Source organism: Simochromis diagramma, unplaced genomic scaffold (assembly GCF_900408965.1).
Source record: "Simochromis diagramma unplaced genomic scaffold, fSimDia1.1 OVJJ01000822.1, whole genome shotgun sequence".
Lineage (NCBI taxonomy): Eukaryota > Metazoa > Chordata > Actinopteri > Cichliformes > Cichlidae > Simochromis > Simochromis diagramma.
In genome coordinates, this window is record NW_024387520.1 from 2144277 (window position 1) to 2170218 (window position 25942).

At 41.8% G+C, this 25942-nt stretch overlaps 1 protein-coding gene across 3 annotated transcripts; it reads left to right on the forward strand.

Moving 5' to 3' along the window:
- The first annotated feature begins 986 nt into the window (after positions 1-986).
- homer1b (homer scaffold protein 1b) lies at positions 987-25508 on the forward strand. Of its 3 annotated transcripts, XM_040019596.1 has the most exons (9): positions 987-1496; positions 7027-7183; positions 9125-9256; positions 11464-11556; positions 14341-14489; positions 21769-21925; positions 22187-22297; positions 22393-22473; positions 22571-25508. In XM_040019596.1, the coding sequence occupies exons 1-9, from the start codon at positions 1477-1479 to the stop codon at positions 22760-22762; spliced, it is 1092 nt and encodes a 363-aa protein (XP_039875530.1). In that variant the 5' UTR covers positions 987-1476; the 3' UTR covers positions 22763-25508. The 3 variants fall into 3 exon arrangements, with proteins under 3 accessions (XP_039875530.1, XP_039875529.1, XP_039875531.1); XM_040019595.1 differs by lacking the exon at positions 987-1496 and having other exon boundaries at positions 1509-7183; XM_040019597.1 differs by lacking the exons at positions 987-1496; positions 21769-21925; positions 22187-22297; positions 22393-22473; positions 22571-25508 and adding an exon at positions 14751-18953 and having other exon boundaries at positions 1509-7183.
- The last annotated feature ends 434 nt before the right edge of the window (positions 25509-25942 follow it).

Genomic DNA, 25942 nt, shown 5'->3' on the forward strand with positions numbered 1-25942 from the left:
CTGCTGTAGATTTTCATTAACCAACTGCTTTTAAATAAATTATTTGCTGTTTTCTATTTTTCTATTTCTTCAAGATGTGCTTACACTCCCCAGAATTAGATGCTGTTCTAGGGTTTGGTTACTCGACAGATACATTAAAAAAAACAAAAACAATAACAACTCACAAAACAGCACCTGTAGACTAATCATGACCCCTAAACTGGAGAAGAATATCATTAAAAAAAACAAACAAACAAATATGCAGGAGCTACAAACAATAAACCCAAATGAAAGTTGTATGGGTGTATCATATCATATCATATCATATCATATTTTGAGCTGCCAAAGAGCAGGGCCAACAAACTAAATAATGGGTTATTTATTTTTCTAGGGGTTATTTTTATTTTTCCTATTTTCGGAAATAAATGACCTGTTCTCTGCATCACCTCGGGCTGCTGGTATTCACAGCGAGAGAAAAAAACAAACAGAATATTAAAGTAGGAAATTACCTATTACACTAGCGGAATAATGTTTCCTTTACAGCCCCAGTGAGGAGGTTACTTCCCAGTAAACTTCTCATAAAGCATCAAACGGCATCGGTCTCTAGAGCTCCGAGTGACGTCACTGCGGAGGATGGTGTCGTGACGTCGGCAGTTCAATACTGACATGAACTGAGTAGGAGGGAAGCGGATGCATCAGCATCAGCCAGATGTGGAGCGGTTATGGCAGGGAGGGAGGGGTGGGGGGCTTGGATCAATAGTAAAGCTCAAATAAAGCTACAGCAGCACGTTTTAATTCATGGGAACCAATATTACAAATATTGATAAGGACTGATAATTTGTCAGTTTGGTGAATCAGAGAGAGAGACGTGATTTTGATTTTGTGTTGAAGAAGCTCGTGATTTGATTTGATTAGGACATACACAACTAATAAAGAGTGAGTGGAAATGCTGTGGAATAGTCTGGGCGGGAGAGTGGGGGTGTAGCCCGTGAGGCTGTGGTAATATCAGAGAGAGAGAGGTGGGGGGAGAGAGACGCGGGTGGACAGTGTGATGCTGCGCGTTATCTACTGGCTAAATGAGGGTTGTCTTTCCCAGTTTAGGCAGCAGGGCTTCTCCACCCTTTCCAGTAAGGATCAGTAATTTACACGACAACAGCAGGGCGCCTGTCGGATCTCCACTGGACCCTGCGCTGCTGGATCTCCCACAGTGCTTCTGCTGCTACTGCTGCTTCATCACCAAGCGCTTAACGCCGAAGGAGGACGAGGTCTGGTTTCTGTGCCATGTGCAGAACAACATGTATGTGTGAATTCACGCGGTGACAGCGGAGGGGGGAATGGAGCAGTTGTCATCAAATTCCTGCAGACGCACCGACGGTGATACTGTGGAGGCTGTCGTGTAGTGAAAAGACCTTCATACGCAGCGGCCAATCCTAGAGATTTCGGGAGGTTTTGACAGCCAAATAAAAGGGGGGAAAAGAGGCTCAGCGATCAGGTTTCATGTCAGCCACAACAATGGGGTAAGTGTGGTTATTATCCCACATACTGAGTAGTTTTCTTCCCTTGTTTTCTGTTTTTACATCAGCTGCAGATGTTTCTCGGGGTACGAACTTGCCTGCCGTGAAAACACAGCAGGCAAAAAATAACGACCGGAGACTATGCGTAAAAATGTACCCAAATTCTATATCACACGCCTTGCGTGGCGTTTAATGGAGCTTGTGGTGGATGCATGTTCAAAAGGCTGTATGACGTGTGATTACGAGGTGCTCTGTTCACGGCCTTGATGTGCTGCACACTAAACAAGGCATTCATGTAACGAGACAACTTATTCATTTCCTCCATGAAGCAGGCCTGCCGTTTTCTATGTTTAAAAAGGAAGAATAAACACAAACATAATGCTTAAACATAAACCTCATTCAGAAGTTAAGTCTAGCTTCAAACTTTTAGGATCAAAATACTCTGTTAATCTGCAGACATTCCCAAAGTGGGATTATACCAGTGGGTCTTATAGGGGCTTTGGCTGTGTTTATCAAAATAAAGCAAAGTTTAAGTTCTTTGTTATTCTTTAATTCTTTAAATCTGACACACCGCAGTATGAAAATGAGCTGCTTTATCCAGGTCCCTATGTTTACCCCCCTACTTCATTATAGGTAGTTATGAAATTCTCAAAGAAATCATGTTAAAGGGCAGCATTTGTTCTTGTATACTCCCAGTCACAGACAGTGTGTGATGAATTGTACATGCTGTTCCTGCTCCAGAGAAGGGTTTGAACAGTCAGAGGCAGGGGGGTGTCATATATAGCTATGCTGCACTGGGCTCTGTAATGACAAAAGGTGGCTTTCTGTCTCTATATGGCAGCACAGTGACCGCTGCCATGCACATCCTCAACAACAGGCTTCCATCAGTGAAACAGTCGCCTGGTGTGCACACAGCGCCGCTCATTTGCATGTCCCCTAACCCCGAGCTCAGCGGTCCATTTCCCCCACCAAGCCTGCCGTTCATTAACGGCTGTCTCCCGCAGTTCATTGTGATTAATTGCACAGCAGGGGGTAAACAATGTGGCACAGGGCACAGTGCGATTCTAAGGCATCAGCCAAAACTCCTGCATTAACTATTTACAATACTCTGGAGGCCTCACAGTCGCCCACTCTGCCCTCCCACAGTGTGGGCTGCACATCATTCAGCCATGTCCCACTCAGCTTCAGCTCTCCACCGGGCTCTGCCATACTGGTGACTAAGTTACTGTTATGCAACTGACTCAATGACTCAATTGATCTGCAGTTGGACTAATTGTAAACTCGGATTAAAAGCACCGCGCCGCTTGCAGAGTCTGAATAGGTTCAGATAGGGTGTAGTACACAGACAGATAAAGTTATATTTAACTTCCGGCCTCGCGTGGTTTTATTCCAAGCTTTCCCCCAGCGCCGATGGTGATGGCACAGAGGATAACATTAGAGATGGCTATCAACACCCTCTCTGGTATTCACTCACTTCCTTTTGCAAATACAATCGATGCACAGACAGACTTGTTTCTCTCTCTGTCTTTGCCTTTGCTCATTTGCACATGTTTGTGTGTGTGAGAGAGAAAGAGAGAAAGAGAGTATGTGTGTTTACAAGCGCAAACACACACACACACACTTTAGGTAACCCAACTATTCCCAGTAGACGGCGCAACAGTGACTTGTCCCATTATTAACCTCTCTCCACCTTAAGTAAGATCTACTCCATCTCAAGCTCTTTTCTGTTCAAATAATGAAAAACTCTGGAAATGAGGACATGGGGTGTAGGTGGCAAGGGAAAGTGAGATCTCTTGAGATGGGGTTGTCTCATTATTATGCTTCTGTTTCAGCTTTTTGCCTAGCTAGGGGCAGCTGCACAGTTGAAGGGGACACACTGGAGTAGAAACTAAAGCACAGCCTTTTGTGCTATAAAATGTGTGATCTGAGACTGGAAACCGTGCCCACATCTGTGCATCAAACCCCTGAAGCACAAGAGGCGGTGTAGGCAACACCTTTTCCCACTCCCGGAAATCCAGATGTGTGTATGTACCACAGAACATTTGGTACATTCATGGTGTGCACCATAGCTTGGCATATCTTAAAGGGTGCAGTGGTTCACCCCCTATTTTCCCCCCAGTTTGTCACATTTTGTACAATTCAGAGTTTAAATTCCCGATCCACAAATGTAGCGCTCATTGCCATGAAAAGATTTTTCTACTATTTAGAAGTAGTTACAGTGAAATCTGCACACAAGAATGGAGTGAGCATTACTGAGCCTCACAAAGACGCTTCTTCTGTTAGGAGATGTTTTTCAGATCTATTTTTATTCACTCCTATTATGCTGGAGTGAAGGCAGACACAGCTCAAAACTTGTGAAAATAAAATCAGAACTATCAAAATAGTAGTATGAATGGGATTCACCCTTTAATTCACAACACCCTTGGGGTAGGTGACCTGCCCCCGTCAATTAATTTGTAGATAGGACTTCTATAAACGCCAAATCTGAAACGTGTTCCTTATCAAATGCTTAGAAAACTGCTCAGCATTAACCCCGTAAAGCCTGAACCATGAAATTAATGCCAGAAAATTCTAATTTTTGAACCTTCTGACAAATTCAAACAAACAAACAAAAAAAGAAATATCAGTTTGCATATTTGATTTTTGTTTTCTATCATTTCAGCTACATTTTGTAGAGAAAAAAAAATCACACTCATGATGTAGAGGTCTCAAAAACTCATGTGTCAAATGTGAGAGGCAGTGATTTAAAGGGATTTACTGTGGTTTTTCTTATTTACTGTTGTTATAATGGATGGTCATATTAAATATGGCCAAAATCTCAAATAATGAAGTCAGCACATGTGCAAATAATCCATGTGAACTAAGACGTCAGACTTTAGTCTGCTCAAAATGCAGATTCAGAAGTTTTTTTGCTGCTTTTGGCTCCCTCTGTTAAAGAGAAGGGGCAGCCATAATATGATCATTTCATGTTTCAGATAGAGAGTAACCCGAAGGCCCTGCACAAGATAAATAAGCATTATTTTGAGCTGTGACTCATGCAAAGCTCCTCTAGCATAGTACCAGAAGATTATGATGATTATGGAGCTGGGAATGACAACACCAGCTCCCTTTTAAAGTCTCATTTCATACCGTATTAAAAACTGAACAAGTATTATCTCTCCATCGTTATGGAGAGATAATACATACAATGAAGTCAGCAGAGTGTCTCGGGCACACAACCTACTCGTGAAGCCGCTTGACACTTTGGCGTGCTTGTGTTGTGTTCGCAGTCGGTTCGCATGCTCGTTTCTGCCACACTGTGTTGCAGTTAAAGCTTCCCACTCTTCTTGTCTTCTCCTACTGGAAGATGAGTGGATTTATCAGTTCTCGAGCTTCTCCTACATTTATCACCTCCTCCACATTTTCCTCATCCCTCCCTTCTTCTCTCACTTTATCACTCTTCCTCCCTCAGTCATTCTGCCGGCCCCGTCTTTCTCTCTGTCTTAACATTCATGTTCCATCACCTGCCCTTGTGTCACGCAGTGTACTCTGCATGCTAAACGCCCCCTCCTTCTCCTCCTCCTCTTCTTCTTCTTCCTCTGTGTTTTTCTTCCTCCTCCACACTTTCTTCCTTCCCACTCACTCACATCCCACTGAAGTGCCCCCCCCCCCACCCCTATAGCATATATTTACTTAGTTCATCGGTGATGGGAAGTAGGTAGGGTCTCATACCTTTCCTTGCAGCTTTTGTAGGCACTTTCAGTGCGTGTCCCCTGTTGATAAAACAGAGTTCATTGCTGGAGTGCAAGAGGATCAGCACGTACTGAACTGACCTTCATGCCATCCCATAACTGCTAACTATGCCAGGCTATTGGCTCAGGGCAGATCACTGTAGACAACAAAAAGGACTGCAATGGGGGAATGCATGATGAATCTGAAGCCATTATGGACTGGGCCATCTTTTAAAGGAAGGCAGAAGACTCGAGAAATGATTCTTATGCACATTTTGCAATCAAATTCCCGCATTTATTTTGCTTTCTTTTAAAAGTTCAATTGTAGGAGTGAGTTCTGTTTTTTCTTTCTTTCTTGACAACTAGTGGGTGTCATTTTGGAACAAAACTCTTTGGCAAAGGCATTTATGTAAAAATGAAAGCCCAAGAACGAGTCTGTGTTCGGCACGCACACGCACACAATCAAACGACAAGGAGAGGAAAATTTGCCACAGCTTCATCAAATTATGCAATGAAAAACGACGCGAGTTGCCAAAGCGGCTATTGCACGGATCATACCGACAGGCCGTGGTTGTGTGATGTGTGCTGGGAGAGAGTTGAAATGACTCACAGTACCGCCACTTACACTGCTGTCGATGATTATGATAATTCGCGCACAGCACTCCACAAGCAGCTTTGTGGAGCGGTATTAATCATCCCAGATTCACTCCCTGACTTCCTATACTCCACATCCCCCCCCCCATCATTCTCCTTTCTGCCTTTTCTCTTCCTTTCCCCTGTCTTCGTGTTTTTCTGTCTTTCCCAGTCTTGGCTAATCACACACAGGAGGGGTGCTGCTGTTGAATTTTAATATTCATTTATACAGCAAGCCTTTGATGTCCCCCATCACCCCCACAGTGCAGTGTAAGCACTTCTCTATCTCGTTCTCTGCCAGCACTGCCAGCCCAGAATATCTCCCTCAGCACCCTGCGCTTTGAGTTTGTGTGTGTACTGACTGTAGATATTACCCAAGAAGCCCCAACAATGGTGCAATATATGAGGGCACTGTAGGAGCAAACGGGGAGAGGAGGGGGTAAGTGAATGAAGGGTGAAGGTTGCACAGGGGTGATGGGTTGTCTAAAAAAATTTTTTTTAAATGACTGTTATATAATTTTCAGCCCTAATAGGGGCTAATCTAAGCCCTGGCTTGAACGTCACACAGAGGTCAAATAGGAATTAAGACATCTCAGATAAACCCGTAATAGGGGGCTGGACATGTGGAGATGATCTACACAAACGCAGACCCCTTCCATGCACACACACAAGGATGCAGATTTAAAATCCCATCATGTTTGTGTCGTTGTTTTTGTATGTTTGTGTGTGTGGAAACTGCAGCTCAGTGGGGTGTGTCTATGCTAGTTAACTGTGGCCTACTGTCTATATTTAGCCTGAAACCCTCTCCTTCCCTCCTGTGTGACCCTCGCTTGGTGCTGCAGGCATTCCCATATCAGAGCACAGAGACGGGGTGCTGTCTTGCAAAGAAAGAAGGACAGAGTGTGTTCTGGGTAGACATCCAATATGAGAGGAAGTTTAGGTTTAACATGTATGATTGAACTCAGTTGAGCCAGCTTCTCATTCGTATACAAGTCACTGAGTATGTAGTAACTCGGTGACAGCCTCTGTGTCTGTGGTGTAACTATGGAGGATGGCGAGCTGGTTGTTCATTTACCCAGGCGATCTGACTCCCCTGTGGGCAACAGGGGTTTCGTTGCCGGCGGCGGGTTTGGTGAGACGTTGGTGTTGCGGCACAAAGAGGTTCACCACTTCTTCTTCGTTCCCTTCAGGGAGCAGCCCATCTACAGCACGCGGGCTCACGTCTTCCAGATCGATCCCAACACTAAGAAGAACTGGCTGCCCACCAGCAAGCATGCCGTCACGGTTTCCTACTTCTACGACAGCACGCGCAACGTCTACCGCATCATCAGCCTGGACGGCACCAAGGTGAGCGGCTCATCCGGGTTGCTGATTCACGTCTTACCCCAAATGTTGCATATGAAACACCGGCTGCTTTTCATTTTTGCCAACTGGTGTGGTTTTATTATGATGTTCCAGATGTTTCAGTGTAATTACCTCATCACTCATCAAACAGGCTTCACTGCAATTCACTGAGTTTTAATGGTGTTTATAATTTATTATATTTGGAAACTAATGTGCAAACACCTCTTAAGAGAGCTCAGGGTTTGTAGGACGTCCCGAGACCGGCAGCTCATGTTTCACTCATGCAACTGCTCTTTAGTGTCTTTCTGCACTTCTATACTTATATCTTAGGATATTCTTTTTGTTAGATATCCAGGAGGGGTACTTGGTGTGATTGGCCCTAGCTTTGCATGACTAGGGGCAGATTGGAGCTCTTTATAGGCACTGCACACATGCACGCCCCCTGCCTGTTACGGAGAAAGGAGGGGTGAAGCTAAATTAGAAAAACAGATGACAGTGTGAGGAGAAAAAGAAATAGAAACAAGGAGACACATACAGAAAAGAAGCCAGGTCTTCAACACGGTCAATTTAGCAATCGTCTCATATCATCCAGCACAAAATAGATAGCTAAGTTCAACTGTTATGTAACACACACTCAGTGACTTCTCCCCTTCACTAATAAAGCATCCTGCATTGATGCCAACTAGAATGCCAAGCATTACACAACACTGCTAATTGATCAGCCATTAATTTGTCCTACATTAGTGTTTTTTAACAAAGCCAGCTGAATTATGTAAAAGAGGTACACTTCAATTCTGGTTCATGGAAAATGGAGGAAAAGGCTGAAGATTTCTGGTGTTTTTTTTCTTTTCTCTAGTCCGTCTCTCAGTATTTTCTGACTTTGACAATCCCTCTGTTGCATTGAGTCTCTTTGTTTCCCATTGAAGATGTGAATCTCTATAAACCAATCATTTTAAATTTTTTTCTCAATCGTCTTCATTCGGCTGGATCCTTTAAAGGTCGCCGCAGCAGATCATCTACCTCCATTTCACCCCATCCTTAGCATCCTCCTCTGTTCCACATCCCTCTGCGTGTCCTTTTTCACTATATCCATTAAATGTCCTCCCTTTATCCAATATATCCACTATCCCTCATGCACATGTTAAAAACCATCTCAACGTTGCCTCTCTAACTTTGTCTCCAAACTTTTAAATCTGAGCTTTCCCTCTGATCTTCTCATTTCTAATCCTGGTCACTCCTGATGAAAACAGTAACACTTTAAGGATCTTAATAATCTATTTAAAATGCCTGGATACTGTAGTGTCTTATTAATATCAGTGTATTTGTTAAAAGCCACGTTCAGTGTTTGTGGGATTGTCTGTAAATGGAAGCTGCTATCTAGTAATAAAAAAACAACAACAAAGACATGTCATCATCATGTTCTGAACTGCACATTCATATTTTTTATTGTTTAAAAAAAAGATTTAGGTCTAGAGGGGATCTCTAAGGCACACAGTACCACAATATTTCTTTAGATTAGGTGAAAGGTTGTATTTTTAGAATCAAATAGTTATTTGTTCTATAAAATGAGAGAAACTGAGAAGTGAAATAGTAAAAAATCGAATTAGTTGAAGAAACACTTTGATATTTTATTTTGAAAAGCAAAGATACCTTCACAAAGACCTGAAATAGTTAGTTACTTACAATCAAAGATCCAAAAAGTTGATTCTGTTCATCTGAGCACGTATCAGGATATAATCGAACAGAGTCACTCTGGATCAAGATGTAAATAAGAAAAATAAAGAAACTAGGCTTTTAGCTAATGTGTGTTCCACATACATACAATGGAGAGTTTCACCAGCGTTCTCACTTTAAATCTTTCTAGCGCTCTGTTTGACACCTCCTGTCGCGATACACACAGTTAATTTGATGCATATTAAGTGGGTCTGCTCTTTTTATTTTCAGGCAATAATCAACAGCACCATCAGCCCCAACATGACGTTCACAAAGACCTCACAGAAATTTGGGCAGTGGGCGGACAGCCGAGCTAACACTGTCTATGGACTGGGATTCTCCACTGAGCATCATCTATCCAAGGTACCACCCCTATCCACCCAAACACTACACACACACACACACACACAAACACACACAGGGATGCACGCACACACACTCAAACCATCTCTACTATAAACCTTTCAGCATCAATCACAGAGCTTCTTGCGGTTTCTTCTTCTTCTTCATGGTCCCTGAGAGAGGATGGCATTTCAGCTTTCTTTCCTCTGCTTGCTACAATTTCTCTCAAAGCGTAGCTCCTTCGTCGGGCAGTTAGTCCTGACTGGGCGTTCTGTGTGTACAGTATACAAGTGTTTTCACTTTTGAGCTGGTGATTTCTCTCCTCTGCAGTGTGATTAAGCTCTGTCATGAACCAGGCACACTCACAGCATCCCGACTGTTAGGACACCTCATGCACACACCCAGGCACACACACACACACACACACACACACACACACACACACACACACACACACACACACACACACACACACACACACACACACACACACACACACGTTACTACCAAACTCAGCAGTACAGACACGTCGTCTGTGCCAGGAAGGCGAGGATAACGAGGCTGTTAACAATACTTATAAGCATTCCTTGTTTTATACCGCACAATAACGCGGTGTGGTCATGTGACCTGAAGGTTGCTGAAGGTCAAGTGTTCTTTTCCTCCATCTCAAAATCCCTCAAACAAAATTCTCGCTCATGCTTCGTCATTATAAAACTCCCGTTAGCAGAAAAGATAGGATCCAGTGGTTGTGCACTTTGCATTTCACATGCTGGTTTACACCAACTGGCTTCAGTGTATTTATCATGAGAAGAACTACATAACCTGTTCTCTTTTTGGCTCTTTTTTTGGCTCATGGCTTAAGAAAGGGGCCAAAACTCTGGATTTCTCAGCCTCGTATGTTCTTAATTTGACGTTTACTTTGGAAATGGAGCACTTCGGCAAGGACTAAAGGTGCTGTGCACAGCAGTTTGTCACTAACTGGACTCTGCTCAGTGGCCAGGTACCAAATTATCCAATTATGTGTCTGTAAGGTAGCCGGTTGCTGTATTACAGTAAGACAACTGCTTGGTACCACTGAATCTTATTGTGAGTTTATGCAAGTATAATTTATAATCTTAATAAGACATTGTACATAAATAAAGCTTACAATAAACTGGCCAGTCAGTTCAGTTCATCCATCCAGCCATTTGTTTCCACTTACCTAATTCTGGGCTGCAGGGTGACTGGACCCTGTCCAGTCTTTTATAGGGCGAGAGGAAGGGTACACCTAACCTCAATACAGAGGATGAAAAAGTAAAAATAATAATAATGATGATGATCAACAACATACTTTTCTCAAGTTACTTGCAAATGCTCAACATCAGTGCTTTAACCGACTTGCAGGCAGTTAGACTGTGAACAGGAACTCTCCGAGAAATACCTGCCAGCCAAGTGGAAGTATTTTCTTTGTTTCAAATTAGAAATAATCTAATTCACTTCTCAGATGACCACAGTGCCAAAACTCCTGAAGCACTTAAACTAAACTTATGCATTTAAAGCACAGAACCAGGACTATTATATTGCACTGAAGTAAAATGATATTGAGTTACTTATTGCAACTCCACTAATGGCGGACACAAGACCGACTTCAGCTGAGTCAATTTGATTTCCTCACCACTCAGCCCTCTGCAGTACTGTATATACTAAATTAGTGTGGGAGTCGCATCAGTGATGAACCACACCCTAAAGGGACATTGGGGAGGTGGGCTAGTGTGTATGTGCCAGAGTGTTTATATTTGCTCAAAGCCCCTCAGCTGAGCTCGCCTTACCGCTTCAGCCTGGCTGAATGTATCTTTGCTCTCGACCAAAATAACCCAAGAGATCAACTTCAGCCGCTGACAACTTCTCATTACAGGAAAAGTCTAAGAGGAAAATGGCACAGTTTGGTTAGCTCTAAGTATGTGCGTGCATGTCCAATGGAAAGGTTGTCATTGGAGACCCCGCTGGGTCATATTTCTGCAGAGGAATTATGGGTAATTCTTCTCCAAATGCAACTGCAGTTTTTTAATGGAAACAGCTTCTCTCTATACGTCACAGGAATAATACATACTGAGCTCTTTCTTTCTCTCACAGTCCATTTAAGTCCATATATTGTGCACATACAGATGCATACATACTGCACAGATTAAGCCACATTATTGTAGGAAGTACAGCACACAATCACTCACGCACTTGTCCTCTGTGTCCAGTTTGCAGAGAAGTTTGCAGAATATAAAGAAGCAGCAAGACTTGCTAAGGAGAAGAGTCAAGAAAAGATGGACATGGCCACATCTCCTTCTCAGGTATGTTCAGTATGCCCTAACTTAATCACAACACCACCACCACAGTACTCTTACACGACTACTCACGATTACTGTCACAGTCATGTTGAGTAATAAACAGTTATAAGCAGGAAAAACAATAATTTTACCTTAAATTATATTTTATTTTACCAATTTTTATCTGTAAAAAACTAAAAATAAATAAATAAATAAATAAAAACAAACAAGCAACACCTCTCCTCCAAAACTTACATATAAATGCCTATGGTAGTCTGTTGTTAGGTGGTTCCTAGACAGATGTAGCTAAAATTACATTTCCTATTGGTTTATGGACTCCAGTTTTGAAGCATTATGGTTCTGGCCATTTTAATTTGTTGTCACCACATGTCATGGGTGAGGGTGGATTTGAATGAGAAACAAAAGGGCACTTCACAGCTAAAGTATCCATGCCCCGATGAACTTTAAGTTGAAGTTTATTTATATAGCAACAAATCACAACAACAGTTGCTTCAAGGTTCTTTATACCGCAGGATAAAGACCCTACAGTATTATGGAGAAAACACTAACAATCAGACGATTCTCTGTGAGCAAGTGCTAGGCAACAGTGGGAAGGAAAAAAAATCACCTTTAACAGGAAGAAACCTCGAGTGGAACCAGACTCATGGAGGGGTATCCATCTACCATGACTAGATGGAGGAAAAAGAAGAGACAAAGGAAGGCATATGGAGACAGGGCAAACCACTCACTGTGGGAATAAGAAGACTCTTATTGTCTATTTTTTCTCTAAATGCTATCTTAATTAGAAAATTAAGCTAATGCTATATTTAAGAAGTCATTATACCAGCAACCGATTCCATGAACTCATCAGAAAAATATTTATCTGGATATAGAAGCAGGTTTATTTCCGCCAAAGCTTCAGAACAAATAGAATTAATTTTGCAGCCAAAAGAGTCGCCCTCTGCTGGCCATTAGAATGGTCGCAGGTCAATGTATTGGCTTCACTTTTCTGACCCACCAGTAACATCCATATTTTATATATAGTGTGTGGGCATAAGCTACCAGTGTGGTACATGTTTTTTCTACATGTATCCGTGCCATAGATTACAAAAAAACTGTGCTCATTGTGGCGAAAAATTAGCCTGTATGCTAGCCTTTAGTTTGTGGAGGAAATGATAATAATAATAGTAATAATAGAGTGTTTTAGAGTATTTGTAACTGTGCCAAAATCTGTTAACCGGCTTTATGTTTTTTCCTTATGGAGGCTAGGGGAGCAGCCTCCCGCTGTACTGCAGCCTACTATATGTGCCGCAGCCCACATAGGTTAAAACGCTACAGTACCATGTGAGGAAGTCTTTTAATGAAGCCAGGAGAATAGCTGCTCCCTCACCTGGGGTTGAAGGCTGCACTTGCAGCTCTCAGCACCACTTGCAGCTAGAGGCTGCGAAGCTCTACACCTGCTGAAAGGTGGTGTTTTACCCACATGCCTGCTGGCTTTTTATTCTGACCTCTAGATCCTCTCCTTTACCTCGTCTAAATGAGGTAAAATAAAAATGAATCATGAGACACAAATTATTCTACTGAAACAAGCTGAGAATAGAGCTAACTGCTATATGCTGGTCCCAATAGGCCGAATCTCAGTGGAAATGCATCCTGAACAGATATTAAATCATATACTAATGAATGCGGAGCACAAAATGTAAAACCAGGCGTAATCTTCCTCTTATCTCTCACTTCCTTCTTGCCCATTAGAGGCGTACAGGCAGCGTCATTGTGTTACTGTATTGTGCCCAAGCCCTGAGTCTTAATAGCTTTGTTTTATGTAAGTGCAGCAGCCAAATCATTTGTCTCTTGTATAATCCTGGGGTTGTATGGGATATAAAGATAAGAATTAATCTGTAATTCTCTAATTTCCCAGTGCTATAGACTGCTAATTTAATGTCCTGTAGGAATGTCAAAAGTTTTTGCGACACAGTAGTGAGAGCTTTGACAGCGAGAGAGCGCCTCCTGTTTTCAAAATATCATTGCTTTGTTTTTAAATCTTGTCGTCATTTTATAATATCACAGACATTATTATCTTTTTATATGATTTTAGTAATATAAGCTTTATATTGGGTACTGTGCTAAAGTCTGATTTCTTTGAAGTTCAGTTTTTCTTTGGACACTGGCTGCTTTTTCACTGCTTTTTTGATTGCTAAACCACTTTACACTGATGTACAACAGTGAGCGTCTGCAGCCATCTGTAAAACATGGAGGAGGCTCTGTCATGTCTTGGGACTGCATTTCATCCAATTGAGTTTGAGATTTTGTTAAAAATTATGGCACTTTGAACACAAAAACAGACCAGCAGGTACCGATCCACCATGCAGTACCATCTGAAAAACATCTGATTGTTAACAGCTTCATTTTTCAGCATGAGAATATAAAACTATGAGTCTCCCCAGCCCGCAGACATCAAAATTACTGAAGCAGTGTGGGATAAATTTTCTTTTAACTTTGACTTTCAAGCTTGTTAGAATTTTACAAAATTTTACAAATTTTTAAAATAATTTTTTTTTCGGTTATAGCTTGTTAGTATGAAAAAAACCAAGACGTCTTATCTTACGGTGCTTAAAATTAAAGGAATAAATGAGTCGTTTTATTGGGAAAAATACTTGATGGGTTACAAGCTCATGATAACTATCTATTACCCAGTTTTCTTAAACACCTAATGCTATTTGTCTTGAAAATCCAACCACTGTTTGCATGTTCTGCTTGATTATAATGTTTAACTGACAGTAACAGCTGAATCACCGTGTCCACATGCAGGAGTCTCCGGCAGGCGAGCTCTCATCACCTTTGACCCCGGTGACTCCGCCCATGGAAAACATCAACGGCACAGATGAAATCTGTGACACGACTCCCAACTCAGACGCCCGTCCCGAGCCGGCGCAGAACGCTCTGGCCTTTGCACACAGGTACATCCCACATTATGATGTGTGACATTAACGCAGTCGTAACCACGTGAGCATGCAACTGCTGTCACAGTCATATCTAACACAAACAATGCTAAAACAACAAAATGAATATGATTGGTGGTTTGTCTGCTGTTTGTCTGAGGCACAGACGTGTAGCCTGCACCTCCTTTCTTTATGCGTGTTCACCTTTATATGTTGCATGTCAGCATGGTCGTGAACGCCTTCTATTCACCGCTACTCTCTCATGTTTTTCCTCTCTAGGGAGCAGTTTAAGACTTGTCGGGTCTGCTCTTTCTGATAGGGATGTCAGTTCAAGTCCTGACTACTGCGACACCATAACTACGCAAAACAAACAAACGAACAGGAAAAAAAATGTTCAGGATCAAAGCTTTCAAAAATTAAGAGCCTGATTGCAGATCAGCAACAGGGAGGGTGCTCTTTCCAAAAACCTGATGCACTGCCTGTTTAGCAGCTTTTAAAAAGTAAGGTTAAACCAGCACGCCAAAACTCCAGTAAGAACGAATGCGGTGATATGGGCGCAAGAGTTCTTCTTGAATTATGATCAGTGATATTTACACACTGGACCAGCAAACGATGTAACTTTGAGTGTTTCTCAGGTCTGAGAAATAATTTCACTTATTCATTTTTGTTCAGTCTGAGCATGCTCGGTGAGAAAAGCACATTTCTAATTTTGTGTATGCTACTGCGATGCAATAACATCATGTCAAATTCAAATCTCTTGACTGAGTAGGTGTTGGTGTCACCTCTATGCATGCACCAGTACTGTTGTGTACATTCCTCTGAAATGGATAACTCATGTTGCTTGTGATTGTTAATCCTGGTTCATATGCACCAGACTGTGTAAGATTCAGAGGTTAAAGAGTTGTGTAAATATTTTTGTTGTGTACAATGGCTTTCTGAAAAGGTGCGGTTGTGCGAGGCTCATCGCCAGAAAGTTGTCGATGAAGCATTTATGTAAGACTTATATAACACACTGTGGGTAGTGGGAGGCAGAGAGAGTGCAAGACAGACAGACAGAGACAGAGAGTATGTGTCAGAAACTGGGAATAGCGAGAACGACAGAGAGGGAGAGGTGCTTGTATAAAGTCTGTACATGAGTCACTCATACCTAAACAGCACAGCACCAACTGCACACACACTCTCAGCACAATAAATAAACTGAACAGACGGGAATGGGCAATCAGTTTGAGTTGTTCAACTGAGTGTTTTTCTTTTTTTCTGAGGAGAGGAAATGTTATCCAATGTCACTTGTAGTCCACTGTACACACGGGTCTTTTTATTTGTAAAACCTCTGTAACTTGTGCCACTTTGGTTATTTCTCTGGCTGCGATTCTTATTAATTAAAGATATCAATCAATATCAATCGCTTAATGTATTATCATTCTTTTGTTTTTTCATTTGTTTAAATACTGGCATATGACTGGAGAAGCTTTTTTAATATTTTAAACATCCATTTTGAGATCTTGAATAGACTTAGAATACTTATTAAGAACTTATTAATGAGGGAAAGTCTGTGAAGTGTATGCTCACAAAATCCTGCCACCGCACGATGATGTCTGTGAGGCTTCACGGATCTGTGAAGTGAGAGCGGGATGTAGAGAGGACACCCACTGCCTGCTGCAGCCTTGCTGCTCATGTGTCTATTAATGCTGCATGCGTGGGAGATGGGGTCGACTCTCTGCATTCACGATGGCAAGTTGTGGACGTAACAAGCGAACCTCTGTCTCACGTGTTCTCAGAGGCATATGCAGTGAGGGTAGAAGCAAGAGCCATCCAAATATTTTACCACGTAACCCTTCATTTTTCTGTCTCTCGATGATTCACACTTTGCCAGTCTTATATCATCGGACTGTTCCGCGAACCGATGTGAAAATGTGTTTTTTGACAGCTGGTTGATAGCAAAAAGGAGAAGGGACAAAAAAGGAATACAGTGTTTTTTAGTGTATTTTATGTGCTTACTTCTATGCTATTTGTGGAGACTCAGGCGTCAGTGTACAAAAAGAGTGGAGACCTCTGTGATGGCTTGACTCTTGGCTGTATATCTGTTGATGACGATGTTGATGATCATAGTGTATATGTGTAAGTACCGCACTGTTGCTTAGCGGGGCTGTGTAGGCAGGCATGTGTGGGAGCAGAGGGCAGAGGGATGAAAGAAAGCAGGTCCACGAGAGAGTTTTTATATCTGGACGTGAGCGTGGCTTGGCAGGTCTGCACCGGACTCGCTTTGAATGGTTTTCTGAATATTGTAAGACCTTTTTCGTTGGGACTGCTGGGGCTGTGTGTGAATGGTGCTCTAATGTCGGAGGATGTAGGCGTTTGTCAGTGGGTTTGCGGTAGGCTTGCATGAAAGGAGACCGTGCCAGTGTCTCCATTTCACTTGTGCTGCCATGGCAACTGCTCAGCCTCCCCGCTTCTTGAAGGGCTGTGCGAGGAGAAAGAACCTACCTGGCAACCAGCAGCGGTCAGGACGCGCCAGAAACATAAGAGAGCTGCAGAAATAAGTTTACGCTTTGTGTTCGGTATCTTTATTGAGATGACGCTCGACATTGTGAAGCAGCAAAGCAAAAAACAGTGTTGATGCTCATGATGTATTGGCAGTGTATACAGATTATCTTCAAAACACAAAAAACATTCAGAATTGTGCTTGAAAAATAACATTTAATAAAAAAATTTAATTGGTAAAATAAAAATGTGAATCTGAGACTGGATTAAATCTGCTCCTTTAATGGCTGCCTTAATGATACATATCATCACAAAGAAAAAAAAAGAGTTAATTCCATCGTATTTACATCTTCAAACTGATACAAACAGGAAATGATATTTTTTTAACATCACATTCATTTTTATATTTTAAAAGCACCAGAAATCAAGAGACACCAACTGAAAAACATCTATTTCTATTAACATTTCTGACATGTAAATGATAGTAGTTCAGTGGCACAGCAGTATTAAACTTACCCCCTTACACACTTTCCTCTCTGCCCTGCCATCCTCAGCCAGAACAGTGCTCAGGTGCCCCCCTGAAACCTCTGAGCCAGACTCGTTTAATGAAGACGAACACCAGTGTCAAAACATCTTGCACTCTCCAGTTCTCCCTTTGTCGCTCTCCCTCGCTGTCTCCGTCTGTCTCCGTCTTCACATCTTGACGTCTTGCCTGCACTCTGGCTCTCCGAGCTGGTGCAGCGTGGGGTTTATACATTGGCGGGGAGGCATGCCTTGGTGACAGCTCTGCTCCATCTGTGTATGAGCATGTGTGTGTGTAGTTGGGGGGTTGGGGTTGTGTGTCTGGTAATATGTGCATGTGTAGGATGAGGTGTCGTCTCCCTCCTATGCGTCACACATGCAGACACACTTGCGCTCACGGAGGGGGTGGCTGTTGTGTAAGAAGTGAAGGCGCCGTGGGAGTCCTGAGTGAATTCTTTCTGGGCTTTCTCGCTTTTACTCTTCGCAGAGTGGGTGTTACGGAAAAGTGGAGTGCTGCTGCAGTGTGTGAGCATATACGGTGGGCTATACAGTTTGTGTGTGTGTGTGTCAATGAGGGGGTGGAACAAAACAGAACTGAAAACATTGTTATGGATCATACAGACCCTCATCACCCCTTGAGCGAGCTAAGCTTCCTTTTGTGTTTGCACCAGTGTGAAAAATTACAGTGAAGTATGTGTGGGAGTAGGAGTTCCTTTTTCAGGGATACTTGACTTGATGCAGGTGCTCGACAGAGTTTAGATCTAATGGCGCCAAAGTCAGACATTATGTGAGAGACAGGGAATAGATGTTACATAAATCTAGAGATACTGTATGCAGTGTACAGATCTAACAGGAGAGCACATAAGAAACATTTCCCTCCCTAAAGTTGTACTTACTAATACACTAGGAGCCAGATTTTCTTGTGTGTGTGTGTGTGTTTTTTAAGCGGTCCTGAGCAGTTTGCTCACCAGGCTTTCTGAAGGTGTTTCAAAGCTGTTTTCTTTGGACATTTCCAGTCCAGTTCTTATACCTGAGGGTTTATGAGCAAAGAAAGCCACCTTATCCAAAGAATGAATTGTTGTGTCAATGCATAACAGAAGCAATTTCAAATTGTATCTTTAGGGACTTTGTTACTAGCACCCAGTCACAAAAACACATAATATGTTTCCATATATGTAGCAAAATCTATGACAGATGCCAAAAATCACACAGTTAAACACAGAGCTGTTTAACCAAAACCTTAGAATAACTTGGGATGTTGAGAAGCACCTTTGGGAAACCAGGACAAATGAAGAACAAAAGAAGTAACAGGCCTAAACAAAAAGTATCTACAGAACATGATCTGTGTCTGAAAGTCATGTTCGAAAGAAATATGAAAAGAAAAAAAAGTCCAGAAAAAAATCTGACACAGGCCTGACTGTTTACTGAAGCCTCATCAGAAATGGTCTCAGTGGAAGATCAGGAAAGACTGAGGTACACTCAAAAGAATAATTCATTGGATGAACAGAATTTTATCTCGCCACTTATATTCCATCTAAACAAATGGAAATCATTTTTTAATCCATCTTGATTGTGTTGTTTCAACACGATATATGTTTGTAAGTGTAACATAATATTAACATTAACATTCAATTAATTTGAATTTTATTCAATCAACATGTTTGCGCCAAGTTAGTCTAATTAAATTAATTTAAATTCACGTTATATTGTTTAAACACTTCAGCACATCAAAAGTCAGTCTTGTTACATGAACTAGTAAAATATTTGTTACACTTCTGTTAATCTTGTTCAATGAGCAAATGTAACTTATGTCTATAGTACATGTTGTGTTCATATTAGATAATGTTCAACAAAAAATTCACCAGATTTACAACAACAACTTCCAATCTATCCATCCTCGTATCTTTATCTGGGCTGCAGAGGGCATAACCCTGAAGTGATAGGGTACATCCTGGACAGGTCACCAGTCTATCACATAGAGACAAACAACCATTTGCAGTCACATTAACACCTTTGGGTAATTTAGAATCATCAGTTACCCTAACCCTAATAACTGCATGACTTTTAACTGTAGAAGAAACCAGAGTACCAGAGAACCCATTGCAAACTTGATCAGATTGTGGATTTGAACGCAGGACCTTCGTGCTCTGAAGCAACGGCGCTAACACCATGCCCTTGAGCTGTCAATCCAGACATAACAAAAGTATGAAAGTCATGCTTGATGCAGAATTTTCTTTATGTTTTTGTCCTTGACAGGTTAAACCACAATAAATAGCAACAGCATTTATGTTGCCATGGTTGTCTGCCTCTTATAACCCCAGTGATTTTCCTGTGGTTTGAAATCTCATGTGATCTTGTGAATTTCGTGAGTGCAGGCAACTAACCACACTTCCTAGATTGTATCGTGTCATCTGAACAAGAACAAATTAAGTTGTAGATCCAACGTGATTTGATTGCGTTCACCATAAAAACTTGACAATATTTTGTTCAAATGACAAGTGAACTTGTAAATGTAACCACCCAATTTCCTTTTTTTTGAGTGTGTGACAAGTTACACAAGAACTGGACTGAAAATCAGTGGCAACAGATCTTGTGCAGTGATGAAACTAAATTTTAAAATTTTTGATTCAAATTATCTTCAGTATGCATGGAGGAAGTCAGGAGATGTACAACAGTGAGTGTCTACAATCATCTGTAAAACATGGTGGAAGCTCTGCCATTAGGCTGCGTTTCAGCCAGTGATGTTGGAGAATTTGATGAAATTCATTGGAATGACAAAGGATTTGAATCTTTTACATAATACGATACCCTTTTTAATGTGGAAAAACACTGCAAATGCATTAAAAACTTAGCTGACAGCAAAAAATCCAAACAAACAGTGGAACACTATCAGATTGGCCTCCCCAGTGCCCAGACCTCAACATTACTGAAGCAGTGTGGGATCATCTGAGGACAGAGAATTAAACAAAAGACAGCCAGCATGCAAAGAAGAGCTTTGAATATCTTTCCCAAAATCTGCAGAAATATTCCTGAAGACTACTTAATGAAATGTCCCAACAGTTTGCCTGAGAGAGTTCAGGCTATGTTAAAGAATTAATGTGTTTCATAACAAATATTGACTTTCAGGTTTTTTAGAATTGTACAAACTCTGCACCTATTTTCTATTTTGTTTGCTTGTATAATTACTGTTTGTACATATTTAAACAGTATATTATTCCCCATTTATTATATATATATATAATATATAATAAGATATATACTATACAACTCTGAGCGTATGAATGAAAAAGACAAAAATAATTTTTTTGTAGGCGCATTAAAATCAGTCACATCACTTCGTCATCTACTCTGTGAGTAGCTGGACCAGATTAGGCTCCAGCCAGTCTAAAGGATATAATCTCAGATTATAGCTCATCTGTCAGACAGCTGCTTTCACAACTACTGCCCGTGAAGTGCTGACCTCCAGCCTGAGTGCCCACTGCAGTCGTTGTTCCCTGTTATCTCATGTTCGTGTATTTAGGAATATTCTTTCTAAAAGGTATTATTTATATTTTATCCTGTGACATACAGTTTCATGGTCACGTGAACACAAAACAAATCCTACTGACCATTTTCATCAGTTAAATTGTATCCCTCTGTTGTGTTAACAGTAACAAATTTACCAGATTAGCTGGTAAGATTACAGTTAATAGCAGATTTTATAGAATAACTCAAATTATTTGGGAAAATTACCATGCACATGCATTCCTTTACACCCAGTCGTGTTTCTATCAATTCAGAGCAATGAGTTACATTTCTGGGGATTTATTCTAACCCTAACCAGAGCTACTACATTCCTAATCTTAATCTTAACCCTTAGTCGGACTTTAAACCAAATCTTCAGGCTAAAATCTGTGGGTCTGCTCTTTGCCCCGAAAGGGTCCTTAAAATGTGAATATTTGTCGCTCTCCTCCAATTTTCAGGAAAATTGGCCTGGATGTTTTTGTGTAATCTTGTTTACACACAAACAGACAAATAAAAAAACGTAACCTTCTTGGTAAACTGAAGTAATCGTGCTCAGCTCAGTGAAGCCCAATAAAAGTACGGATTACAATGAGAGATACAAACCTTATTAGATGTACAATGAAATGATCTAACACAAAATGATAACTATGAAGTATTTTTTAATAATAATTTGCATTATTGTTCGATGGATTGATGGATTTTCACCATGCATTATCATGGAAACACGAGCACTTATCGTCTAATGTCACTGTTGGTGAACTGACAGCATGCGTTTCCCTGTGTTCTGCAGCCCGGCCATGACAAAACACTGGGAAGCTGAGCTGGAGGCACTAAAGGGGAACAATGCCAAGCTAACGGCAGCTCTGCTGGAGTCCACTGCCAACGTCAAACAGTGGAAACAGCAACTGGCCGCCTACCAGGAAGAGGCAGAGAGACTACACAAGCGGGTGAGCGAGGAATGGGGGGGCCACAGGGATGCTTGTTTGTTTTCATGTGTGATTAAATCATTTCAATTTAAAAAGGGGTGATCATTTGGTGGGGGTGCTCTGAAGTTGGGATGAGAGGGGAAAAGAATAAAAGAGAGTTGAGTGTAAGCATGCGGGAGAGTAAAGGGAAGAGGTCGTCTGGGAATGAGACAGAGAGCCTGTTTCTGTTACACCGGTTCCTCTCTGGATCTGAATAATGATGTCCACAATTTATTCTTGCAGGTGACTGAACTTGAATGCCAGAGCAACCAAACCCCAGTGATTAAATCCCAGAAGACTGAGCTCAACCAAACCATAGAAGAACTAGAGACTGCACTAAGGGATAAAGAAGAGGTGTGTGTCTGTGTGATTTTTCCCTAAAATGAAAAGGCTCATGCACGTTAAATTTAATTTACACAGCACTTTACTTTTTTTCTTACACCCCCCAGGAAATGGAAAAGTTGAAAGAAGAACTGGAAAACATGAATGACCTGATGGAGCAGAAAGACACACTCACCCAGAAACTCGAGGTGAGTCAAAAGAGTGGGACGGTCTCTATCTTCTATCCTCCAAAAAATCGCCCCACCTTAATGCACTAACATGCCAACATCATCTCACTGTGCCCAGGAGACGGAGCTGCGCAGCCGCGTGCTCGAGGAGCAGCTGGCGGGTGCCGAGCAGAGGCTGGAAGAGAACCAGGAGGAGCAGGAGAACTTTAGGAAGAGCCTGCGGACGCTGCTGGAGCTGCTGGACGGCAAGATCTTTGAGCTGACGGAGCTCAGAGACACCTTGGCTCGGCTCATAGAGGAGGCCAGCTAGAAGACAAAGTTACCTAAACTTCACAGACAGAGCCATATGACAACTTACTCTGACACCTACCCACTATGCCCCCTTTTCCCCTTCACAACCCACACAGATTAAAATGAGACACTGCCCACATTCATATTTCAGTCAAAAAGGGCAGCTGTTCCCCTGTTTTTTTTACCTTGCAGGCATCCAGTTCCTACCAACCGCAGGCTCTCCTGTGGCTCGCGACGATGCAGGGTCTACCTCAGCTTGCCTTCTGATGGGCTGGTGTAGGCATAACATCGGCTGAACTGGTAGTTCCTGCCCCCCCCCAACCTACCCCCTCACACACACACACACCCACACACACACACACACCCTTTCGCAAAGAGTTAACTTGAGAACTGTGCCTCAGTGCCATCTACTGTTTGACTGGGAGAGCTGCACCACAGCTTGCAGCATCACACCACACCGTCACCCCCCCTCCCCCTGCTTCCACTCTAAACTGCACCCCCACCCCACTCCCCCGGAGGGGAGCGTTGAAAGTCATGTGGAAATAATTGCTGTTAAGACTCAGAGAACTGCGCCAAAGCTGCCAAATCCCCCCGAAAATATTGTCCTCTAACTAGCAGATGCTTTGATCCAAAGTGACTTACTGTACAGACGAGAACTGAACGGAGAAGCCCCATGTTTGAGCTCGGGCTGCCAGAAGAGAATTAAAGGATGACTCTCAATACAACAAATCAGTCAGTGTTACCTATTTGTCTGGAGTAACATCACAGCTGCCCCCTCCCCACACCCAAAATCCCAACCTGGGAAAAATATAGTTCGGTTTACTTCTGTATGTCCGCAGCCAGTTTAAATTCCTATACGATAGACGACTACTAAATCTTCCAGAGGCGTTGTTCATGCCACACAGAAAGTTTCGGGTGTGTGTGCCCACGTTATATTCAACATGAAAGATTTCTGCATCCGGACTGCTTCCACCATCACAGACCTGTCTTCCTGCCAAACTCAGTGTGGTGTGTTTTTCTGAACAAGGCCTGACATAATGTGTGCCTTCAAGCACATATGAGTGGAGAAGTGTTTGTATATAATATGTGTGTGTGTGTGTGTGTGTGTGTGTGTGTGCGCGTGTGTGCAGCGAAACATTGTGCACAATGAGGCCGCCGACACTTAACACACACACACACACTCTCACACTGAGCAATACCAGACAGGCTCTTTTCGACACCTTCTATCCGACTCTATCAGGTACTTTACTCAGTGGACTCATGCAGATATAGGTCAAATGCAACTAAGCTGGTCTCCCCCTGTCCAACAGAAAGTGTACTACTTTTGACCGTAAAACTGTGTGGCAGCCCTGTCTGGTCGAAGTAGTGCATCGTGAAGGGCTTCTAGAGTGTCATCTTGGTGTTCGTAAAATCTCCACCCTCAGTGAAACTGGCCGCAGGTTTTCACTCCTCACTGGTGAATACAGAACTGCACTCAGTTTCTATTCTTTTTTTACACAGAATATAACACTGATGATATAATTATAGAAATGTACAAGACAACTTTCTACTCATGACTGCGTTTAAATGAATGGCTGGAAGACTCAAAATGCAGTAACGCCTTGGGGTGGCTTATTGTTGTGTATTAACCTATGAGTGTTCAGCCTGTAGGTTGAAAACAGCAACAACAAAAACTCATCTGTGCATTTTAAATGTGTTAAAAACACAGTTTTACACATTCTGTACCCAAATACAGACTTACTGTATACAGCAGCATTTATGCAGGTAAAATCTAAAGCTGTACCTTAAACTCGCTTCCTTAAAATTGACTCCATTTCTAAAGTGCACCTTGTTTGCGCTTTATTTCACTGTTATAACTCCCTCTATGTATTAGATTTGGATTAAGTAATACCACAGCAGCTTTCTGCAGGTTAATACACTGGAATAAGTCTCATGTAAAGGGAAATGTTACTTTTTTTTCTGGTTTAACGTTGATGGTTGAGTGACAGAGATGGAATACCTTAATATTAATGCTATTGTTAATGAATGCCTTTGTACAGTAGTGGATAAGAAGCTTTTCATTCTCCTGTTTTGTAACTTATGGTATTTAAATGTAGGTATTATTATTGTATTTAGAGGTATGAGAAGACTGGCAATATTTTTGACTATTTAAAGTAATTTTGAACTCATGATATTAAAGAGGTACCTCAGGCCAACGATGTTCATAGACTGGTGAGACTTGTGAGTTCGCAGCTGAAGGGATTTATCACATGCCGGTGACAAACGATCAGGAGACATACTTGTTGGTGCTTCAGCCAAACTATAGCCTCTGTTGAATTCAAAGTCAAAGAAACACACCTCTGTGAACTAAGAAATGCTATGTTTTTTATTCAAATACAGTGACCGCGGCGTTCAGTGTGTGCAAAGTGTTTGGGCTCTGTTTTTTTTTAAATCGAAAATATTCAGTAGACAATCTCAGAATTTGCTTCACAAGGTTTTATTCAAATGCAAGGGCAAAATTGTAAATTAAAAAAGAAAACAAAACATCAGAATAAATGAGAATGCTAGGAAAAGGCAAACAGGTATTCTTGGAACAGTTTGTTTAGTAAGTCCATTGTTTTAGGCAATCAATCTAAACTCATTGTCACCAATGAAGAGGCTTCATTCCTTTTCTCATATTTCATTATTTTGATATTGCACTTCTCAAGTGACTGACAGGTTTTCAGACAAAGGATCATATAGTCAGCCTGTCGATTACAGGTCTTTATAGGAAGCAAATGCATCAGAAAAAAAAGATAAGGCTGGAAACACGTTGGAAATAAAAACAGGACACAAAGTAAGAAATGAAGTGCAAAAATACAGCTGTGTCGAGGTTAATATAGATAAAGGTAAGTGCACATGACAGTCAGGTCAGTCAGGTAAGAAACAGCCGGTTCACAGGTGTGAGCCCGCTTTCCCAAAAGTTTTAAACACACTGCTGACCACAGATAAGAGGAGCAACATAACTTTTAGCACTAACATTGGAGAAACTTTGTCCTGGTCAGTTATAGTGAAGTCATGTAAGGTCTGAGTTAGTCTTAGGCTAAAGTCGGGTCAGTGTCTGTTTCATGCTACATGATGAGGGTACCATGGAAGATTGTTGTGCCTCAGACTGGCTCTGCCAGGAAAAAAAAGAAACCATCTTAAGCACCGAGCTACTTTCAAGCTGTGACATATACAC